Source organism: Drosophila bipectinata, chromosome 2L, assembly GCF_030179905.1.
Source record: "Drosophila bipectinata strain 14024-0381.07 chromosome 2L, DbipHiC1v2, whole genome shotgun sequence".
Taxonomy (NCBI): Eukaryota; Metazoa; Arthropoda; class Insecta; order Diptera; family Drosophilidae; genus Drosophila; species Drosophila bipectinata.
Window position 1 is genome coordinate 8387840 of NC_091736.1, and position 18054 is coordinate 8405893.

Here is an 18054-nt window from a genome sequence, read left to right on the forward strand (position 1 = left end):
AACAAAAGATTTTAACAAAAAGAGGATTGTTGGCTTTATATATCTAGTTAAAGAAAAAAATTCATTGGTTTTCAATATTAAAAGAAATTTAATTATCGTTTTGTGATTTTTTATTTATAAGTTTTATTTCTATTGTTTAAGACATTTTTGATAAGACTATGAATATAATATAATTTTTATTTCGTCTACCATGCCTTGGAATAACTTTCTTAAAATATACATTCTAAAAAATTTGTCAGTTCAGTTCAATCAGTTGGCTCCCGTATTGAAAAAAAAAAATATTTTTGAATATAATCATTTAAATAATTGATAAAAAAAAAATATTAACAAATTTTAAATATGTGAGTGCAAGTACTTTTCGACAAGTGTTGCCATACAAAATAATGCTCGTCTCTTTGGTATTTTATTTTTCTTTATTTCCAGCTGACTTGACGATTTTCATCTTTTTCGGTATTTTCGATATTTCCGATATGGTACGTCGGACGCGAAAACAAAAATTAAAATTAAAAAATTGAAAAAGATAGGCGGACGTGTACATATTTAGTGTGTTGTAAGAAAACTTCAAAGCCGATATCTTCACTTGATCAAAGAAGCAGCATATAGTGTGCAAGCAGTCCGATAACCTGCCCTAGTATTTAAACAAAAGAGAAATTTTTTGCGTGGTCACCAGTCATTGCTATTGGCGTTGCAGTCTTCTGTTTGGGAAGTTGTTGCGCTCCTTACCGTGTCCGGACTGAGATCGACGGCGTTACGTCTGGAAAGGAGACAAAGAAGGACAAGACAGCAGGTGTAACTCTGATTTGCGAGGCTAAGGTAAGTTAATGTGCCTCGCCTGCCTCGCCCCCGATTCAATTTTTCCTGCCGCTTGCTCGGCCCATCACCCTTGTGATTATATATCTTACAAATGCGCAGATAACTCTCATGGGGTTGGGGAATCGCTATACTTCGGATAGATTTTAATTATATAAGGTTTCCGCATTGAATTCAATGAAAATTGTCGAGATATTGTTTACTGCACTCGTGCTCAGAGCTCCAATCCCCTGCCATCTTTTGCATTCCGCACCCTTAGCTGATTGCTAAAAATAGTTGCAGCAGTGCATTTTCTGTCATTTTCGTGAGATCTGCACCCGTTTCGCATTTGCGGCAGGTCAGTTGTCCTGATCTTACAAATTCCGCATCCTGGTGGTGCGTATCCGCCAACAAAGGGGCTCTCCGTACGGGGCCATGTAGATCAGACGGAAACGGCATTGTCTTGTCTTGAACTTGACGTTGACCGCTGGACTTTGTTGTTTATTGGCTGTCTGCTGCGCGTGGCACTCTTTTTTTTTCTTCTTATACAATTGTAGAATATGTATGTATATTACAAATCTATGGAGCATTCCATCCAGCATCGTTTATTAGGTGACTCCAGCCACATACATACCTCTGAGTATCCGTTTGTCTAGATGAAAACTCACTTGTTTAGCTAAGTTTTAAATTCGTCTCAAAAATAGACATTCACATTTATTTGTTTGAAGAGTATGCAATTATCGGCAAGAAGCTGGCCTTTCTTTCTTGTTTTGTCTTTTTGTTTGGTTCATTAACCCACATCGACGCCAGTTTTTCAGCTGAAGGGGCAAAGGAAAAACTACGCAACAAACAAACAAAAACAGCGGAAAACCCAAACTGCGCATCGCTTCAAGACGGATCGGAGAAATGCCGGAAGAAGAGCCTCCGCAGAAGCCCATGGAAGAAGGGGAGGATGAGGAACAAGAGCAGGATCAGGATCAGGACCAGGACCAGGAGCATGACCCTGAGCCAGAGCAGGCTGAGCTTCAGCAGCAGCAACAACAACAAGAGGACCAGCATCAACTGGGAAAACCTGGTGAAGATCAATCGCAAATGCCGGTGGGGGAGACAGTTGTCGCCGAATTAACTGCCGAAGAGGTTAGTATTTTAGTAAACTATTTAAAACGATATATTTTCATAAGAATTATTTAGATCCGAGAGCGCCGTCTTCGCACCCTAGCCGCTCGAAGTGGCCTGCAGACTACCCCAAATACGCTGAGCTCAGTCACTCCCAGCCCGGAGAAGGCTCCCCGTACACAGGCAAACGTTTCTGGAGAGTCTCGTTTGGTTCGCGATGCTACCCCAAGCAACAAAAACATACCCAGCCTTTCAACAAATGCAGTTCCCAGTGCTGCCTGGCAAAACCTCGACGGCAAGCAAGACATGGATGTAGAAATGAAGTCGGTGGCGTCGACTCCACAGCAGGACGTGGAAATGGCGGCCGCTCCAAAGGACGAGTTACAAAGCTGCACGATCAAATCTAGATCCCAGGGGCCCATGGCAGCGGCTAGCAGTCCGGTTAAGAGTGTGGATGAGCAAAACGAACAGATGTTGTCCCGTCTATTGAACGCTACTTGGAACGAGTTTGGCAGCGGATCCATTATCTGCGCTCAGAGCGCGAGCTTTCTGGAGCAGCAGCCAGATCGCAGATTCGATTTCGAGTGCATTGTTTCCAACGTACTTATGGAAGCAGCCTTAAAAATTTACAACGATGAGCTGAACGAAGGAGAAGCCGGCGACGGCATGGAGTTCTCCTCCGCCAAAAAAATTAAGTCTGACGACACTGAAGTGCAAGAAATTTTGGCCAATGCGGTGGCCTCGGGTGGAGCACCCATCTCCGAAGAAGGTGCGGCAGCAGTGGTCAGCAGATCAGATGGACATACAGATGGGACGACCAATGATGGCGGAACTGCTTGCTCGGCGCCCTCTGTACTTAGCATTGTGACCACCACGAAACATCACGTACTGCTCTATTTGCAACGCTGTTACAAAAACTACCAGGCGGAGTGTTCCCGGAAAACTGCCAACACCCAATCAGCCTTGCAATTGGCATTCGAGAGTGTGATGCGAATGGCAGTGCTCGTGCTCACCGACCGCATTTACCAGAATCTCAATAGCCACATGGATCAATCGGCGCTTTTGGAGCTTATGTACACGGACAAAATAAGCGAGTCCTTCCTGATCGATCTTGTGGCCCACACATACCAGGATCGTGATGTCTTTGACGCGATTTTTGGCCAGGTGCTGCGGGGCCTTTTTGCGGGAATGCAGCGCAACATTTGCACTTCCAAGATAAACGTACATCAAATCGACTGGCTGGCCAAACTGGTGGTCATTAAAGTGGGAAACATTAGGCCCATTGCTGATCTTGTGTCCCGGCAGCCCAACTTCCTGCCGCCCATCTGCACCAAAATCTCTGGCAGAGAGATCGTCAAGTGCAGTTTCCTGGGTCCCTTCCTTTCCGTTTCGCTGTTTGCAGAGGAGAACGTGAAGTTTGCAGAGTTTTGTTCCAAGAACAAAGTGGAGGATGCGGCCAGCTCGCGGCTCCGTTGGGTATGTCAGTTATGGACCTATTTTTCAAATTAATTTATTCTTCCTTTCCCACACAGGAACTGCACTCTATGCGCACCCAAATGCATGTAGTTTTCCACTCCCTATGTGTTAATGCCACCAGCCGTCCGAGGACGCTCGAGTACATCTCAAAGATCCTGCGCCTTAACGACCGTCGCGTCCAGTTTGCCAGTGATGAGAAGCTGCTAGCCAGAGATGGTTTTGTGATCAACATGATGAGCGTACTGCAGCAGCTGGCAGTGAAGATCAAGCTGGACCGAGTCGATCCGAACTTCCACTACTATTCAAACTCGCTCATCAACGTGGAGCAGGACACTAAAATTCGTTACAACGACGAGGAGTACCGTAATTTCCTGGCCCGCGACTTTGCCCAGCCTGTTCCGCTGGAAAATGCTAACTTCCAAACACAATGCTGGTTCCTCACGTTGCAAGCCCATCACCTGGGCTACCTGCCCGCCATCCAGCGATATCGCCAGAAGGTGCGGGCCATCAAGGAGCTGCAGAAGCTCATCGACGAGTTGGACCGCAGTAAGCCCCACTGGGTCAACTCCCGTTATGCTAGCCGCAATAATCAGTTCAAGGAACGCTGGGAGAAGCAGCTGCGAAAATTAACTCGGTTAGAGATTCTTTTTATTTATATTTGGCTTATTTTAAAATATAAATTTATTTTTAACACAATTGAAAACAATTAACAAACCATTTTTGGTTCCATTTCAGCTCCAAAACATGCAGCGAAATAACCCTTCTTGATCCAGCTTTGCTTCAGCGCTGCACGGAATTCTACTCCACTGTCTGCGAGTTTATGTTGTACCAGTTCGAGGGCCGTCCCATAGAGGGTCCGTTCATCTCGAAGGTACCCGTGCAACAACTGAAGCCAACAGATGCATTTTCTGCACTGCCCGAGTGGTACATAGACGACATAGCCGAGTTTATCCTGTTCACCGTGCAACACGCCAACGTTGACATACGCCAGGGCATTGACCACTCTATTATCACCTGGCTGCTTACCTGCGTCTGCGCTTCGCACCTCATTAAAAACCCCTACGTGACTGCCAAGCTGGTTGAGGTGATGTTCGTCTTTTCGTTAAAGCCAGCCAACTCTGTGAACACAGCAGTAAGTTTGTGGTTTATAAAGATGTAGGCCCTCTTTCAAGCATTACCGTTCTTCTAAATAAATAGATGTGGAACCACGAACTAGCCCAAAACGCCCTGGTCAGCGCTCTAATGAGATTCTACGTGGATGTAGAAACAACAGGCCAAAGCACTGAGTTTTATGATAAGTTTACAATAAGGTAAACCAAATGACATTTATCTTTTCCGAGCATAATAGTGAGCACTTCATTTATTCCAGATACCACATAAGCCATCTGTTCAAATCTATGTGGGAGAATCCCATTCACCGGCAAGCCGTCATCTGCGAATCAAGAGTGGGCAACCAGTTTGTCAAATTCGTGAACATGCTGATGAACGACACCACTTTTCTGTTAGATGAATGCTTGGAGAACCTTAAACGCATTCACCAGACCCAGCAGCTGCTCGCGGACAAAGCCAACCTGGGCAAAATGAGTGCCGAGCAGCAACAGAGCCGGCTCACCCAACTGGCGACGGATGAGCGTCAGTGTCGTTCTTACTTGACGCTGGCGCGCGAGACGGTCGATCTGTTTCACTATCTGACGGTGAGTACATGCATAACGTGAACTAGATGTCTCTAAAGCCACTATCTAACCTTGTGTTGTTTTATTTTATAGAGCGACATTAAGGAACCATTTATGCGCGCAGAGTTAGTAGATAGACTAAGTTCTATGCTGAACTTCAACCTGAAGCAGTTAGCCGGGCCGAAGTGCAACGATTTGAAAGTGAAAAACCCAGCAAAGTACGGTTGGGAGCCGCGCAGCCTACTGGCCCAGATCTTCGACATATATCTCCACCTGGACTGTGATAGATTCGCTCAAGCCTTGGCCGCCGATGAACGCTCCTTCGATGTGCAAATTTGCAATGAGGCCGCCTCGCGGATACAGCGCTTGGCCCTGCGCTCGGCAGTTGAGGTGGAGCGCTTCAGGGCGCTCACTCAGCGAGCCCATGAAATTTATGGTACGGTATTGGTGTGGCATGGTAATGCGTTCCATTTTTTAATTGTTTTCATCGTCTCTTGTAGTTGCCAACCAACAGACTGAGGATGAGTGCGCGGATGCCCCGGACGAATTCAAGGATCCGCTTATGGACACCCTCATGTCGGATCCGGTGGTGCTACCCTCTGGCACTGTGATGGACCGAGCGATCATCACGCGGCATCTGCTCAACAGCTGCACAGATCCGTTCAACCGCCAGCCACTCACAGAGGACATGCTGGTGCCAAACATCGAGCTGAAGCAGCGCATAGATGCTTGGCGAAAGGAGCAGAGCGGCAAGCGCAACAACTGCTAATCCTATGCTAAACCCTCCCCGCAACCCAAGTGTACGTGTACGCCTGGGACTAGTTTAATGTGCAGTTTTAGTGTATTACCTATCTTCTCCATATATTTATACATAAACACATAAATATTGTGCAGGATTAGTTTGCAATACTTGCCGGATATGTTTTTCTGCAGGTGTCTGTAATCCGTAATTGGTCACAGCTCCACTCGGGAACCTTGATTTTTAAGAAGAAATTCGAGAAATTTTGAGAATTTGGAAATGTTTCGTTATTTTTTCTTTTGAAATAATCCAAATGAACTCTAGGTTTTTGGAAGTCCTTGGTTAAAAAGAGGGTTTTAATTAAAATGCAATTCGATTTAAAATTAAACAATAAACTAAGATATTTAAAAGTACCGCTCGAAGGCGGAATATTAAGTGAAACCGCATTGGTTGGTTTTTATAAAATTGGAATTTATATTTTGGATTTACAACTGGATTCACAAATAAAGTGTGTTAAAGCGTATTTCTAACATAAATTATAAAATATTTTATACTTACAAGCTACCGAGCATCCAATTCAGCTAGTAACACGCTTACCAGAAGGGACACCAGCCGATGTAGCACTGGCAGAGGTTCTCGTTGTTGGTCGCCTGCTGAATAAGGAGCTCCACCTGTTGCTGCTCGTTGACGCTCTTTTGCGTTTGGAAGTCGGTGCCAGTTAGCTTGCACTTGACCCGCTTGATCACCTGGCTGGCCTTGCTGTTCGTCTCGTCCGCCTGCTGCAGGTGCAGGTGCGCCTCGTACGGCTTTGACTTCGCCATGGGCAGAGACTCCTCCATCGAGTCGCTCAGGGAATCCTGGATTCCGGAGCCGCCCCTTTCACCACCGGCTCCGCCGTTACCAGCCGCCGCATCGTTGCCCTTCTTGTCTACATCGAGGAGACGCCAGTTCAGCAACGGATCATATACAAAGGCCTCCAGGACGGCCATTAGGGAGTCCTTGTTCCGGCGGAGCACCAGCATCACGCTTTCGCAAGTGCGTCGGTAGGTGCCTTCGATGCCGGTCACTTCCATTGCCTTGATCAACATCCGAGTCAGCCTGAAGGGGATCTTCTCAGGGAACTTTTCTCGTGTCATGGCCACCTCGAAGCAGTCTCCAAAGTCGATGTGCAATATCTTGCCGCTCATCCGGTCGAGCATAAGATTTGAAGGATGCCTGTCGCCCAAGCCCAAAATGTAGCCGACCATGGACATGACAGCCAGGGAGCGGGTGTAGTTGTTTCGGCGCTCGAACCACAGCTCTGAAGACGGAGACTTCAGCCACAGCAGCTTGGCCAGGTCGTCGCCCTGCGTTTGCCCAAGGGCATATTCAAACACCTCAACCTTTTGCATGAGGGTCAGATGATCGTAGTCGGGTGCAAAATTGAGCATGGTGCGGTGCTCCTGGTTGAGGGGCACCTTCTTTTTGTCCCGATAGTCACGGATCAGCGTGTGCAATGTGTCGCAATGGGGCACCCAGCCTATCAGGCCAGAGTTGGTGCTCAGAGGGATGACTGCATACCGCTGGATGGTTAGATTTCGCCGGAACGTGTCCGGATCGTCAAGCAGAAGGGTGTTCACCAGGGAAAATAGCTGCATCACCCGCTCATCCTGCCGCAGATCCTCGTGTCCTTTCAACAGATACATATAGTCCTTTCCATTCGATCCGGAGATGCACAACTTGCGAGGCCGCTGTTTTGAGGTTATTACCTAAACAGAAAGTATAGGATCAGGCATTAGGATAGTAAGGTGAATGCTATTTTATGATTCCTACCTGTAGGTTTGTCTTTATGTGACTAATCCGTATTAGCTCCTGTCCGGGATTGTACGAACCAGGCACTGCAAGTTCGAGATCCTTGCAGGTCATTAGCTTGGGCGACACATACGGCAGCTCCAACGACGTGAGCTGCGGCAGTTGACGCGAGATCTTTTGGAAGACATGGTAGTATATATCCCAGGCACGGTCGAGGTCCATCACAACGGCAGAGGTCTTGTAACGCTGTGACCATTCGTATGCCTCCGTTAGCTCACGTCCGTAGGCCTGCGAGAAGGACGTCTCTTTCAGAGTTTGTGGTCCTCGGCCCAACATGGCGTGGAGTGGTTCCAGGATCTCGAACATGCCCTTGACATTGCGATCTCCGAAGTAGAGCCGCGAGGCCTCCTCTAAGCCTTCGTGCCACTGCTCGTGCCACAGGATGGCCACACGGATGAGCTCCTCACTGCACATTACAGCCTGTTCCACCAACGTCGGTGAATGCTTACGCATCGAGTCCAGGATCTTGAAGGCAGCATTTCTGCGAGCCAGCGAGGCGGACTTAGAGGCCACCGTCAGAGGATAGACCAAAGCTTGCGGATGATTTTTTCCAATATCCATTAGCAACTGGTGAATCAACTGACCCACCAGCTGACGGTGAGTGTCGATGCGTGCGATGAGCTGTGGGATAACCTGCAGCCAAGTGTTGATCTCAATCAGCTTCATGCCGGAGAGCAGTGCCTCGTAGACTTCAGCGTGGTTGCCATAGTCGAACCAAAGGGTCAGAAGCCGTAACGTGTCCTGCAGGGAGTTGCCCTTGATCAGGCTGATGGAGCGGAAGAAACCCTGCACTGCTGGCACTGCGTACTGCTGGATGATGAGCAGGTCATTGTCCAAGCCGAGACTCATTCCCATGCCCAGTCCCTGCTGTTGTTGCTGCTGCTGTTTGTCCAGGGCGGACTTCTGAGCTTGTACCACCTTGAAGTTCATATAGGCCCACAAGTGCCAGGCTTTGTACCAATTGGGATCGTAGCTGGTGGCCTTCTCAAAGCACTCCAACGCGCCCGGTATCGCGTCTGGTCCGATACTGTCCTGCAGCTTGTTCTGCCAAGTGGCCAACCGAAGGTAGCAGCGCGCCATTAGCCGTTGGTCCTGCTGCTTGAGTGCCTCCGGTGGCAGGCAGCTGAGCTCCTGGCTGTATGTGTTGACAAAGTGCCTTAGCTGGTCGTAGGCCTCCTGTAGTTGGTTGTTTTCCGCCATGTACTTTGTGTAGGCGTAGGTAACTTGGGGTTGATTGCACGGAAGGGGTTGCTGGGGATTCAGCTTTGGATCACAGCCCAGCAACATTACTAGGGTCTTGTGCGAAAGGTGCAGCGATCCGCTTTTCCGACACAGACTGGCGTACTTCAGCCAGGTGTGAATGTCGTCGTGTGGTTTAACCACCAATGAGTGCACTTGAATGATTCGCCGCCAGTCCTCAACCAAACGCTGTCCGCCCTGAAGCCTCTTCCACCACATCGCCTTCAGGGGTTCTCTTCGTTCGGGTATCAGCTTGTACTGGATTACCTCCTCCAGCTCCGCCAGCATTTGCACACAGACCATGGCACCATAAGCTCGCTCGTACGATTCGCCCGCCATCGAGGTGAGCTCCGTGTCCAGAAGGTCTCTTGTCTCGTCAATTAGTCGCTGGGCAGTCTCAAAGTCATCGTGGTGCACAGCCAACACGGCTCGGTAAAAGCTTCCATCCTGGGTGTCTTCAGGTATGCACCTCACATACTCTCGCATGGCCTCCCAATCCTGGAGGCCCCATGCAGCTACAGCAGCTAAGGGACTGGCTCTTGCCTTGGACTCCGTGTTGAAGTTTTCCCACTGGTGCTTGGTGACATTGCTTAACTCCGACCAGTCACCAAGTGCTTCCAGGCAGCGCATGTGTCCCAGACGCGCCTCCACATCCGTCGAGTCCGCATGGAGGTTCCGTTCATAGTGCTCTAAGGCCTGATCCCAATTGTGCAGCTTCTCGTACCATCTTCCCTGCACGTTCAGCTCGTTGGCTGCGTTCCGATAGGTGGTGAGCAGACCTTCAGCAGCCTCCCGTTGCTGCAGCTTGTTGTTGATGAGGATCAGCGACTCAAACACCTGCGGATCCTCTCTCAGCAGGAATTCCTCTTCCTTGTAGCGGAGAGCTTTCGCATAAGCTCTGCATGCCATAGCTCGTGTACCCAGTAGTTTCGTTTCAATGGGTATGGGATCCCTATCGCAGTGCTCCATGAATTCGGCCAGGTTAAGGATAGTCTGTGTGATCTCCGGCATGTCCGTTACCTGCAGAGCCTGGATCAGGGACTGCGTCAGCTCAGTTTTCAGATCCGGCGGCAGCTCCGTCCAACACGAAATAAAGGCCGCATTAAATAGGTCTCGGAGCAGAGTTTCGTACTCCTGGGCCAACATTAGACAGGCTCGCAGGGCGTGTGATGGCGAATCCTTTAGCAGGCCAATAGACAGCCTTTTCAACCATTCCACCCAGTCGTCCTTGGACACGCGTCGAGTAACCTGCCAAACCGTACGCAGCTCGTAGGTGGTGGCCTAAGAAACAAATAACATTACAACAAGTTCCAAACTAGAAGCTATTGATGAAGGTACCTACCTGCGTAATCTTGTTGTTGCTGTTGCTGTCATTAACAAAGGGTTCGTTATTCTTTATCTTGGCTGGTCGAAGCTCCCCTGCGCCACTTGCATCCGCCAGAGTGCTGTTCGACTGGATGCCGCTGAGTAGCTGCTCATATTCGGGATCTACAATCCTGTGCTTGACCAGGGTGCGCTGCACCATGGGCACAAACACCAGATATTTCTTTCCCAGCTGTTTCACCAACGAGCGAAGCGTGATCATCGCCTGGTCTCGCAACTCGGGTTCTGCCTCCAAAACTCGCACCAACGGATGGATTATGCGGGATGAAAAGTCGGTGAAGTCCAACTGGCAGGCCAGGTTGTTAATTGTTTCCAAGGCCACCAGAGATACCTGCTGGGGCACATAGGGCGAATCAAACAGCTTCACGATCGGCGGCACAATCAGGGGCAAATAGTACCCCAATGTACTGCCAAACTTTTGGAGAGCTTGAAGTAGCCTCCGAGTGACCATCCTGTCCTTCGAGTTGTCGTGCTGCAAAAAGCGCAAGATTTGGGGAATCAGTTCCGCCAAGTAGTCCCGGAAATCGCAGCCCAAAGCCACCGCAATCTGCTCTATAAGATTGATTAACGTGTTTTGCATTGGCAGGGCAGTATTGAGGGTCCAGAACTCCTTGATCAGTTTGAAGATGTCGCCCATGTAGCTGATAATGTGAAGCTTTACAAAGGCCACCAGAATAGCCAACTGTTGAAACAGAAAATCCCGCAGGTTGTTATCTGCCGTGCGCACATTGTCCAGCAGATTGGGCAGCACCTGGGCCAAGTAGGGCACGCACTTTATTCCAAGGCTCTGGAAAATGTAGGTCACCGCCTGCACAACCGTAGTGTGCCGAGTGCTCAGCGTGGGATCGCGCAGGATTCGCATCAGAGCAGCTATAGCCACCGCCGGGTAGTACTCGTCCAGGGCGTTTCCCATGTTTACCAACAGCTCCGCCGTCGAGATGTCCTGGTTCTCGTCTACTTTGCCATCGGAGTAGGCTATCAATACGTTGTCCTTCTGGCTATCAATTAAGCCTTTGTTCATCTTGTGCTTGTAGGGATCCATCGCGCCTAGTAAACCCAGCACTCGGATGGTCTCCCTGCGGATGGATCTGCGCTGTTCCGTTTTTAGGAAGTTAATCAGAATGTCTATCAGGACAGGGTACTTGTGATATGGTGTCACGACTCTTCCTGTGGCACTAATCAGTTGCCCCAATGTCCACAGGGCTACTCCTCGCTTGTCCGGACTGCCTGCATCTCCGAGCATCTCTAGCAGAATGGAGAGCAAGTCATCGGCCCACAGCTCCATCTCATTAGAGCCGCCATTTACCTCGGCCAAGTCGCCAATGGTGCGGAGTACGTTCAGTATCACCCCTGGATTGGATTCCGGCTCATGTAGCTTGGGCACCAGCGCCTTTAGGATTGGATTCATGTACGAAGAGATGAGCCTAGGCGTACTAATGACCAAGTGATCCAACATTCTGGCACTTTGTTCCTTGTTTCTGTTCATTCCCGAATACTTTAGATCGGTTAGCAGCTCGATCATGGTCGTTCTCAGCTTGGGCATAACATAGGCTGGGTTCATAGAAGAGAGCCGGCCAATGGTCACCATTGCCAGTTCCCGAATCTCAAAGATCTCGTCATGCAGAGTTATGAACAGGGAATTCAGTGACTCTGGCTGCGCTAGTTTGGCGTCGAAAGTCTCATCGAGGGAGCGCAGGATTTGGATTCGCACGTTGCAATCCAAGTCCGTGATAGCCACCATTAGCAGTCGCTCAATCACGTAGGAAACAGTGTCACTGAGGGTTTTGGAGTTGTCCATGTTTTCCGATGACTGAACTGCTAGCTTGAGAAGTCTCGTGCAGGTTTGAACGGCTTCCAGGCGAATCTCCTGTTGTTCGTGGATAATAAAGTAGTCGGCGCACCTGAAGAGAGAAAAAGCCATTTAGAGGTGGGTTTACAAGAAAGGACGGCTATAGTCGAGTTTCCTGACTATATTATACCCGGTCGGAGTACCGGGTATGAAAATGTATAAACATACCGCTGCACAAAGTCCAACATGTTTTGTTCTTCAAAGTTGAATGTACCCAAAGTCTTGAGAGCCAGCACCTTGGTGGCAGTATCCACATTTTGCATCAATGAGGGATCAATGGCGATCGGAGGAATGGCGGCGTACGGAATAGTGGCCGGTTTATTCATCAGAACCTGGGACAGCACTCCGATTAGTCCATCTGTGATGGCCGATTTCAGCTGCGGCACATTTTCGGACAGCTCCCGCAGACACACAGTGAGGGATGGCGACAGGCCGGTATAGAACATCTGCTCCAGAATATCCCGTACATCATCGGCAATTTCTGACTTGACGGCGTGCGCCAATAACGTAATACACGCAAAAATGGCAGGATCAACAGGAACCTTTCTCTTGCTGGCCAAATCCTTGGCTGGTAGCGAAACCTTAACACTGCTCATGATCGCCGAGAGATGAGTCTCGATTGCACTTTCCACAGCTACTGCCATGTATCCGATCGTGATAAACGCCACTGTGCGATCCTTTTCCTTTCCGCGCAGAATCAGCATCAAATAGGCTACGCACGACTTGAGATACTTCTCCACAAAGACATCGCGATTGAAGGCGGCCAGACGGGGCAGGATCTGCAACAGGGCTTGCTGGGCATACGGTGACTTTGAAAATCGCTGCTCTAAGACGTTGTCGCAAATGGTGGTGTAATGCTCCTGGAGGATCTCATGGGCGTATGCCGATTCCAAAACATTGTGCTGTAAGACAAATCGTTTATTTAACGAGTATTTAAAATAAAAGTATTATAATTAGAACTAAAAAAAACAAAAGAACAGTAAAAAAAGAATAAATACGTCCATTAATAATGAATAAGTATGATCGTTAGACTCACGCCTGTGAATTTAGCCACCCCGCTATGGTCACTAGTCTCGGCTAGACTCGATTGGGTTCCGCCAAGCCTTTCGATGAACGGCATCTTCAGTCGCGGTACAAAAGTGTTAAACTGAGAACCCACGCCCGAGGAGACACCGGCCTCAAGGCTTTTATGCGAAGACCTCGGGAATAGTGTTTTCAGCGACGTATAACGCCGTTCCCAGGTGGCATTTGCACAGCGGAACAGCTCGTTCACGACAATAAGACCTCCATGGATACGATCATCTCGCGTCACACCTTTTTGATCCTTTCCAGCTGCCAGGTCCGCGCTAAAGCTTCCATTGGCCTTGTCATAGCAAATCCGGTACCACTGCGGCTCACTGGACTGCTTTGTGCACTCCCGCTGGGCGGTGACGATCAGGGCAGCTCTCAGGGCTTCTCCAGCGGACTCTCGAATGGCTGGCTTGGGGTCGAAAATTGCATTGAAGATCACCTCGAAAAATGTTATTATGTGCTGGTAGAAGTAGGTGGGAAGGGCGATGGCCACCTCGCGGAGAATAAACACGGCGGCATGCCGGCGATACTGAAAAATATATAATTAGATGAGATTTTGAATTGTGGTAAGTACTTCAGCACACCAACCTCTTGCCGTTCGCTGCCGAGCACCTCAAAGGCCTTTTTGATGTCAAAATCAAAAGACACAGCACCTTTGGATGTGGGCATATTCGCCAGCTTCACCATGGACCGGGCGGCTATCTCCATGACGGACACGTCATTTATCAGGAGCAGATCCCTCAGACGGTTCAGGTAGGGCGCAATACCTTTCCGAGCTGTGAGACTGCCCTCGCAGTTGATGAGGCACTCTAGAAACAGAACGAATTACGCATTTTGGAAAAACTTGGAGACCGTGGACTCACTCATAGCAAGGGCTCCTCCCTTTTTTTCATTTATGTCCGTCGCATTCACCATGTTAAAAATGTGGTGGTCGAACTCGTCGAAGAACTGCGTCAGCTCCTCCTGGGACATCTCACGCAGCTCCGTCTTCACATAGAACATTAGGTCCTGGTGGGCCTTGTTCTGGACATTTCTGTTGCGGGACTTTAGTCCGTTCACGAACTGCTGCACCACCGACGACGTAGACATGGTTCTGCAGTCTCTTATCACTCGGCACTTTTAATGGGGTGCTGTTTTCCGGAGCAGGTGCATCTGCCTGCGGAGTCTGAACTTTGGAGGTTATCCAAAAGGTTTTTCAATTGCCCCGCTTAGGTTCTGTTGTTTGGTCACAGCGAAGCCACATAATGGTACGCGATTGTAGTTGGTAAATAACAAATCCGGTAGATTTGCCGGTGGAAAGTTTCGGAAATTAACTTTTTACGGCGATTGCAGCCGCAGCCGTGAAAGAGAGTACAGTGTTGCATACCACATTGAATTAGCGTGGCTTACAGCACTGCCCACTGCGTACTTTTCAACACTCTTTTGGCCAGAACCTGGCAGCCGTCCCACCGATAACAATAACCGATAGATCAATACCAGGGGAAAATCAAAAGCAAGGAGAATTTTCATAAGAGGCTGCTGAAAGAAATGTGAGCATATTTAATTTTAGCCAAGTCAAAAAAGCGCAGTTAGTGAAAAATCCAACAATTGCACAGCAAACACCTTCTAAAACCAAGTGACAGTGTTTAATCCGTGGTTTTAAAGCATCAAATAAAGAAAATTCATACCAGAGTCCATGGCATGCGTAAAAATTGTATTGGAAAATCGATGCTCTTGCGGGGGGCGGTTGCAGGAAGCTTTTCACTTGCCTTCTGCTGCGGGTGTCTCTTCACATCAGCGCCACCTAAGATTTTTCGCGGAAAACTCACTAATTGGGGGAAAATGTGTTTTTGTTTATAATGATTTTTTTTTATTATAAAATGTGAAGTTTTAAAAAAAATCGACGTTAAGAAACCGTTTGGCGTTAAAATTAAGTACTTGTTTTTTTAAAAATTCAGTTGGGTCATATAAATATATACAATGAGTATTATATATGCTGATATAGGCGTTCCATATATGCCATATATTTAAAAATTTCATTTTTTAATCTTGAATTTTCCTTATAACTGACATTTTTTAGCAACTGACCGTTAGCGAAGTAGAAGAAGAAGAGCAACGCGACCATGTCCAACTTGAGAAAATTCAAAGACGAGGAGCGCGAGTCGGAATATGGACGCGTCTATGCGGTGTCTGGTCCAGGTGAGCAGTTTTACGAAAGTGCTTGAATTGTAAAATAATATTAATATCATTATTCCTTTACCTTTGTCCAGTCGTCACTGCCGAGGCCATGTCTGGATCGGCTATGTACGAGTTGGTGCGCGTGGGCTACTACGAGCTGGTGGGCGAAATCATTCGTCTGGAGGGTGACATGGCCACCATCCAGGTGTACGAGGAGACCTCCGGTGTAACTGTCGGAGATCCTGTCCTCCGCACGGGTAAACCCCTCTCGGTGGAACTAGGTCCTGGCATCATGGGCAGCATTTTTGACGGTATCCAGCGTCCACTCAAGGATATCGGTGTAATGACCAGTTCCATCTATATACCCAAGGGCGTGAACACTCCGGCATTGTCTCGTTCCGAGATGTGGGAGTTTAATCCCTTGAATGTGCGCGTCGGTTCTCATATAACGGGAGGAGATCTTTATGGAGTTGTGCACGAAAACACGCTGGTCAAACAACGCATGATTGTAGCGCCACGGGCCAAGGGCACGGTCAGATACATTGCCCCCGCTGGTAATTACAATTTAGAGGACATTGTTCTGGAAACGGAATTTGACGGCGACATCACCAAACACACCATGCTGCAGGTGTGGCCCGTAAGACAACCACGTCCCGTCACGGAGAAGCTGCCGGCCAACCATCCTCTTTTCACGGGCCAACGTGTCCTCGACTCGCTCTTCCCATGTGTACAGGGCGGCACCACCGCCATCCCCGGAGCTTTTGGCTGCGGCAAGACTGTTATCTCCCAGGTAAGGTCCAACATACTCATCAAATATACACATTTAGACCAATGTCCAAGGAACACGAAACTTCTCCACTACAGGCTCTCTCCAAGTACTCCAACTCTGATGTGATCATCTACGTTGGTTGCGGTGAGCGTGGTAATGAAATGTCCGAGGTGCTTCGCGATTTCCCCGAGCTGACCTGCGAAATCGATGGTGTCACCGAATCCATCATGAAGCGTACCGCCCTGGTGGCCAACACCTCCAACATGCCCGTGGCTGCTCGTGAAGCCTCCATCTACACCGGTATCACTCTTTCCGAGTACTTCCGTGATATGGGATACAATGTGGCTATGATGGCTGATTCCACCTCTCGATGGGCCGAGGCTCTTCGTGAAATCTCGGGTCGTCTGGCTGAGATGCCGGCAGATTCCGGCTACCCAGCCTACTTGGGTGCTCGTTTAGCCACTTTCTACGAGCGTGCTGGTCGCGTCAAGTGTTTGGGTAACCCCGAGCGCGAGGGATCTGTGTCCATTGTCGGCGCTGTGTCACCTCCTGGTGGTGATTTCTCCGATCCCGTCACCTCTGCCACCCTGGGTATCGTCCAGGTGTTCTGGGGTCTCGACAAGAAGCTGGCCCAGCGCAAGCACTTCCCCTCGATCAACTGGCTGATTTCCTACTCAAAGTATATGCGGGCTTTGGATGAGTACTATGACAAGAACTTCCCAGAGTTTGTGCCACTGCGTACCAAGGTGAAGGAGATCCTGCAGGAGGAGGAGGATCTGTCCGAGATTGTCCAGCTGGTGGGCAAGGCCTCGCTGGCCGAGACCGATAAGGTCACCCTTGAGGTGGCCAAGTTATTGAAGGATGACTTCCTGCAACAGAACTCTTACTCGCCATACGATCGTGTCTGCCCATTCTACAAGACCGTGGGCATGCTGAGGAACATTCTGGCCTTTTACGAGACCGCTAGACATGCCGTAGAGTCCACAGCCCAATCGGATAATAAGATTACTTGGAACACTATTAGGGAGTCGATGGGAGGTATTATGTATCAACTGTCTTCGATGAAGTTTAAGGTAAGTTCTGATATTTAATGTGTTACAAATGCACGGATTCCTAATTAAATCAATTCATTAACCACCAATTAATTTTCAAGGACCCGGTGAAGGACGGCGAGCAAAAGATTAAGGCGGACTACGACCAGCTGTACGAGGATCTCCAACAGGCCTTCCGAAATCTTGAGGATTAAGCGGAGCCGGAGCCAACCGAAAATTGCGGGATACCCATGCATAAGGAGGAAAGCAGACGAATCAAGAAACCAAAATTAGGTTACTTTTCGAATTCCTCAATTCAATCTAGTCATATTTACATAATGCATAATAAGATATTTGAATCCAAGTTAATTTATAAGTTAAACAGTTTGGCCCGATTCAGGTCTAGTCAGAGGGAAACCCGAAAACGAGAACTATAACGACGAGTTACAAGATACGAACAATAATTAGTCGGTAGCGCAAGTGAAATACAGACACACGGACTTTATTTGTCCAGTTTAAACCAGCCATATATTTACATAATACAACATGCGTACGCATAAACATCTATGTTGATATATAATTATAATTCAAACTATTTATTGTTAGTAAATTTTCATAAAGTTATCGATTGTGTTCGTTCCCCAATTCGTGTGAAACTTAACCCAAACTTAAACGAATCTAAAGAGAGTTGAAAACTTTACGAAACTACAATATTATATATTTCTACATATTATAGACCTTTAAAGAACGCAATAACAACGTAGCCCAAATTCGATGCATGTACCTCTACTACCAAAGAATAGTTATGTCAGTAATTTGTGTGTGTTGCAAATGGAGCTATGCAAATAAAAATGTATTATGAATGTTACAAAAACAAGGGACGCACTTTATTATTTTGTGGATGATTGTTT

At 48.2% G+C, this 18054-nt stretch overlaps 3 protein-coding genes across 4 annotated transcripts; 2 read left to right on the forward strand and 1 right to left on the reverse strand.

Moving 5' to 3' along the window:
- Window positions 1-199: 199 nt before the first annotated feature.
- Window positions 200-5963, forward strand: Ube4B (Ubiquitination factor E4B). Of its 2 annotated transcripts, none has more exons than XM_017253252.3 (10): window positions 200-341; window positions 424-813; window positions 1600-1926; window positions 1981-3381; window positions 3438-4015; window positions 4117-4513; window positions 4579-4691; window positions 4751-5075; window positions 5148-5490; window positions 5555-5963. In XM_017253252.3, exons 3-10 carry the CDS (start codon window positions 1696-1698, stop codon window positions 5821-5823), a joined length of 3657 nt encoding a protein of 1218 aa, XP_017108741.2. In that variant the 5' UTR covers window positions 200-341; window positions 424-813; window positions 1600-1695; the 3' UTR covers window positions 5824-5963. The 2 variants fall into 2 exon arrangements, with proteins under 2 accessions (XP_017108741.2, XP_017108742.2); XM_017253253.3 differs by having other exon boundaries at window positions 1608-1926.
- A 280-nt stretch (window positions 5964-6243) lies between these two features.
- Window positions 6244-14572, reverse strand: mTor (serine/threonine-protein kinase Tor). Its single transcript, XM_017253251.3, has 7 exons — window positions 14050-14572; window positions 13775-13995; window positions 13152-13715; window positions 12284-13017; window positions 10226-12167; window positions 7606-10164; window positions 6244-7541 (listed from the first exon to the last, which is right to left on the reverse strand). Exons 1-7 carry the CDS (start codon window positions 14273-14275, stop codon window positions 6387-6389), a joined length of 7401 nt encoding a protein of 2466 aa, XP_017108740.2. The 5' UTR covers window positions 14276-14572; the 3' UTR covers window positions 6244-6386.
- A 32-nt stretch (window positions 14573-14604) lies between these two features.
- Window positions 14605-18020, forward strand: Vha68-1 (Vacuolar H[+] ATPase 68kD subunit 1). Its single transcript, XM_017253254.3, has 5 exons — window positions 14605-14715; window positions 15246-15364; window positions 15436-16133; window positions 16208-17185; window positions 17266-18020. The coding sequence occupies exons 2-5, from the start codon at window positions 15289-15291 to the stop codon at window positions 17356-17358; spliced, it is 1845 nt and encodes a 614-aa protein (XP_017108743.1). The 5' UTR covers window positions 14605-14715; window positions 15246-15288; the 3' UTR covers window positions 17359-18020.
- Window positions 18021-18054: the final 34 nt, after the last annotated feature.

Excerpts from the sequence above, each read along its gene's own strand:
- Ube4B (XM_017253252.3), top strand. The coding sequence starts at position 1,696 with ATGCCGGAAGAAGAGCCTCCGCAGAAGCCCATGGAAGAAGGGGAGGAT. Across the intron at positions 1,927-1,980 it reads CCGAATTAACTGCCGAAGAG|ATCCGAGAGCGCCGTCTTCG; the intron begins GTTAGTATTTTA and ends AGAATTATTTAG. Across the intron at positions 4,016-4,116 it reads CAGCTGCGAAAATTAACTCG|CTCCAAAACATGCAGCGAAA; the intron begins GTTAGAGATTCT and ends GTTCCATTTCAG.
- mTor (XM_017253251.3), bottom strand. The coding sequence starts at position 14,275 with ATGTCTACGTCGTCGGTGGTGCAGCAGTTCGTGAACGGACTAAAGTCC. Across the intron at positions 13,716-13,774 it reads TCGGCAGCGAACGGCAAGAG|TATCGCCGGCATGCCGCCGT; the intron begins GTTGGTGTGCTG and ends TATATTTTTCAG. Across the intron at positions 12,168-12,283 it reads ATGTTGGACTTTGTGCAGCG|GTGCGCCGACTACTTTATTA; the intron begins GTATGTTTATAC and ends TTCTCTCTTCAG.
- Vha68-1 (XM_017253254.3), top strand. The coding sequence starts at position 15,289 with ATGTCCAACTTGAGAAAATTCAAAGACGAGGAGCGCGAGTCGGAATAT. Across the intron at positions 15,365-15,435 it reads CTATGCGGTGTCTGGTCCAG|TCGTCACTGCCGAGGCCATG; the intron begins GTGAGCAGTTTT and ends ACCTTTGTCCAG. Across the intron at positions 17,186-17,265 it reads TGTCTTCGATGAAGTTTAAG|GACCCGGTGAAGGACGGCGA; the intron begins GTAAGTTCTGAT and ends TTAATTTTCAAG.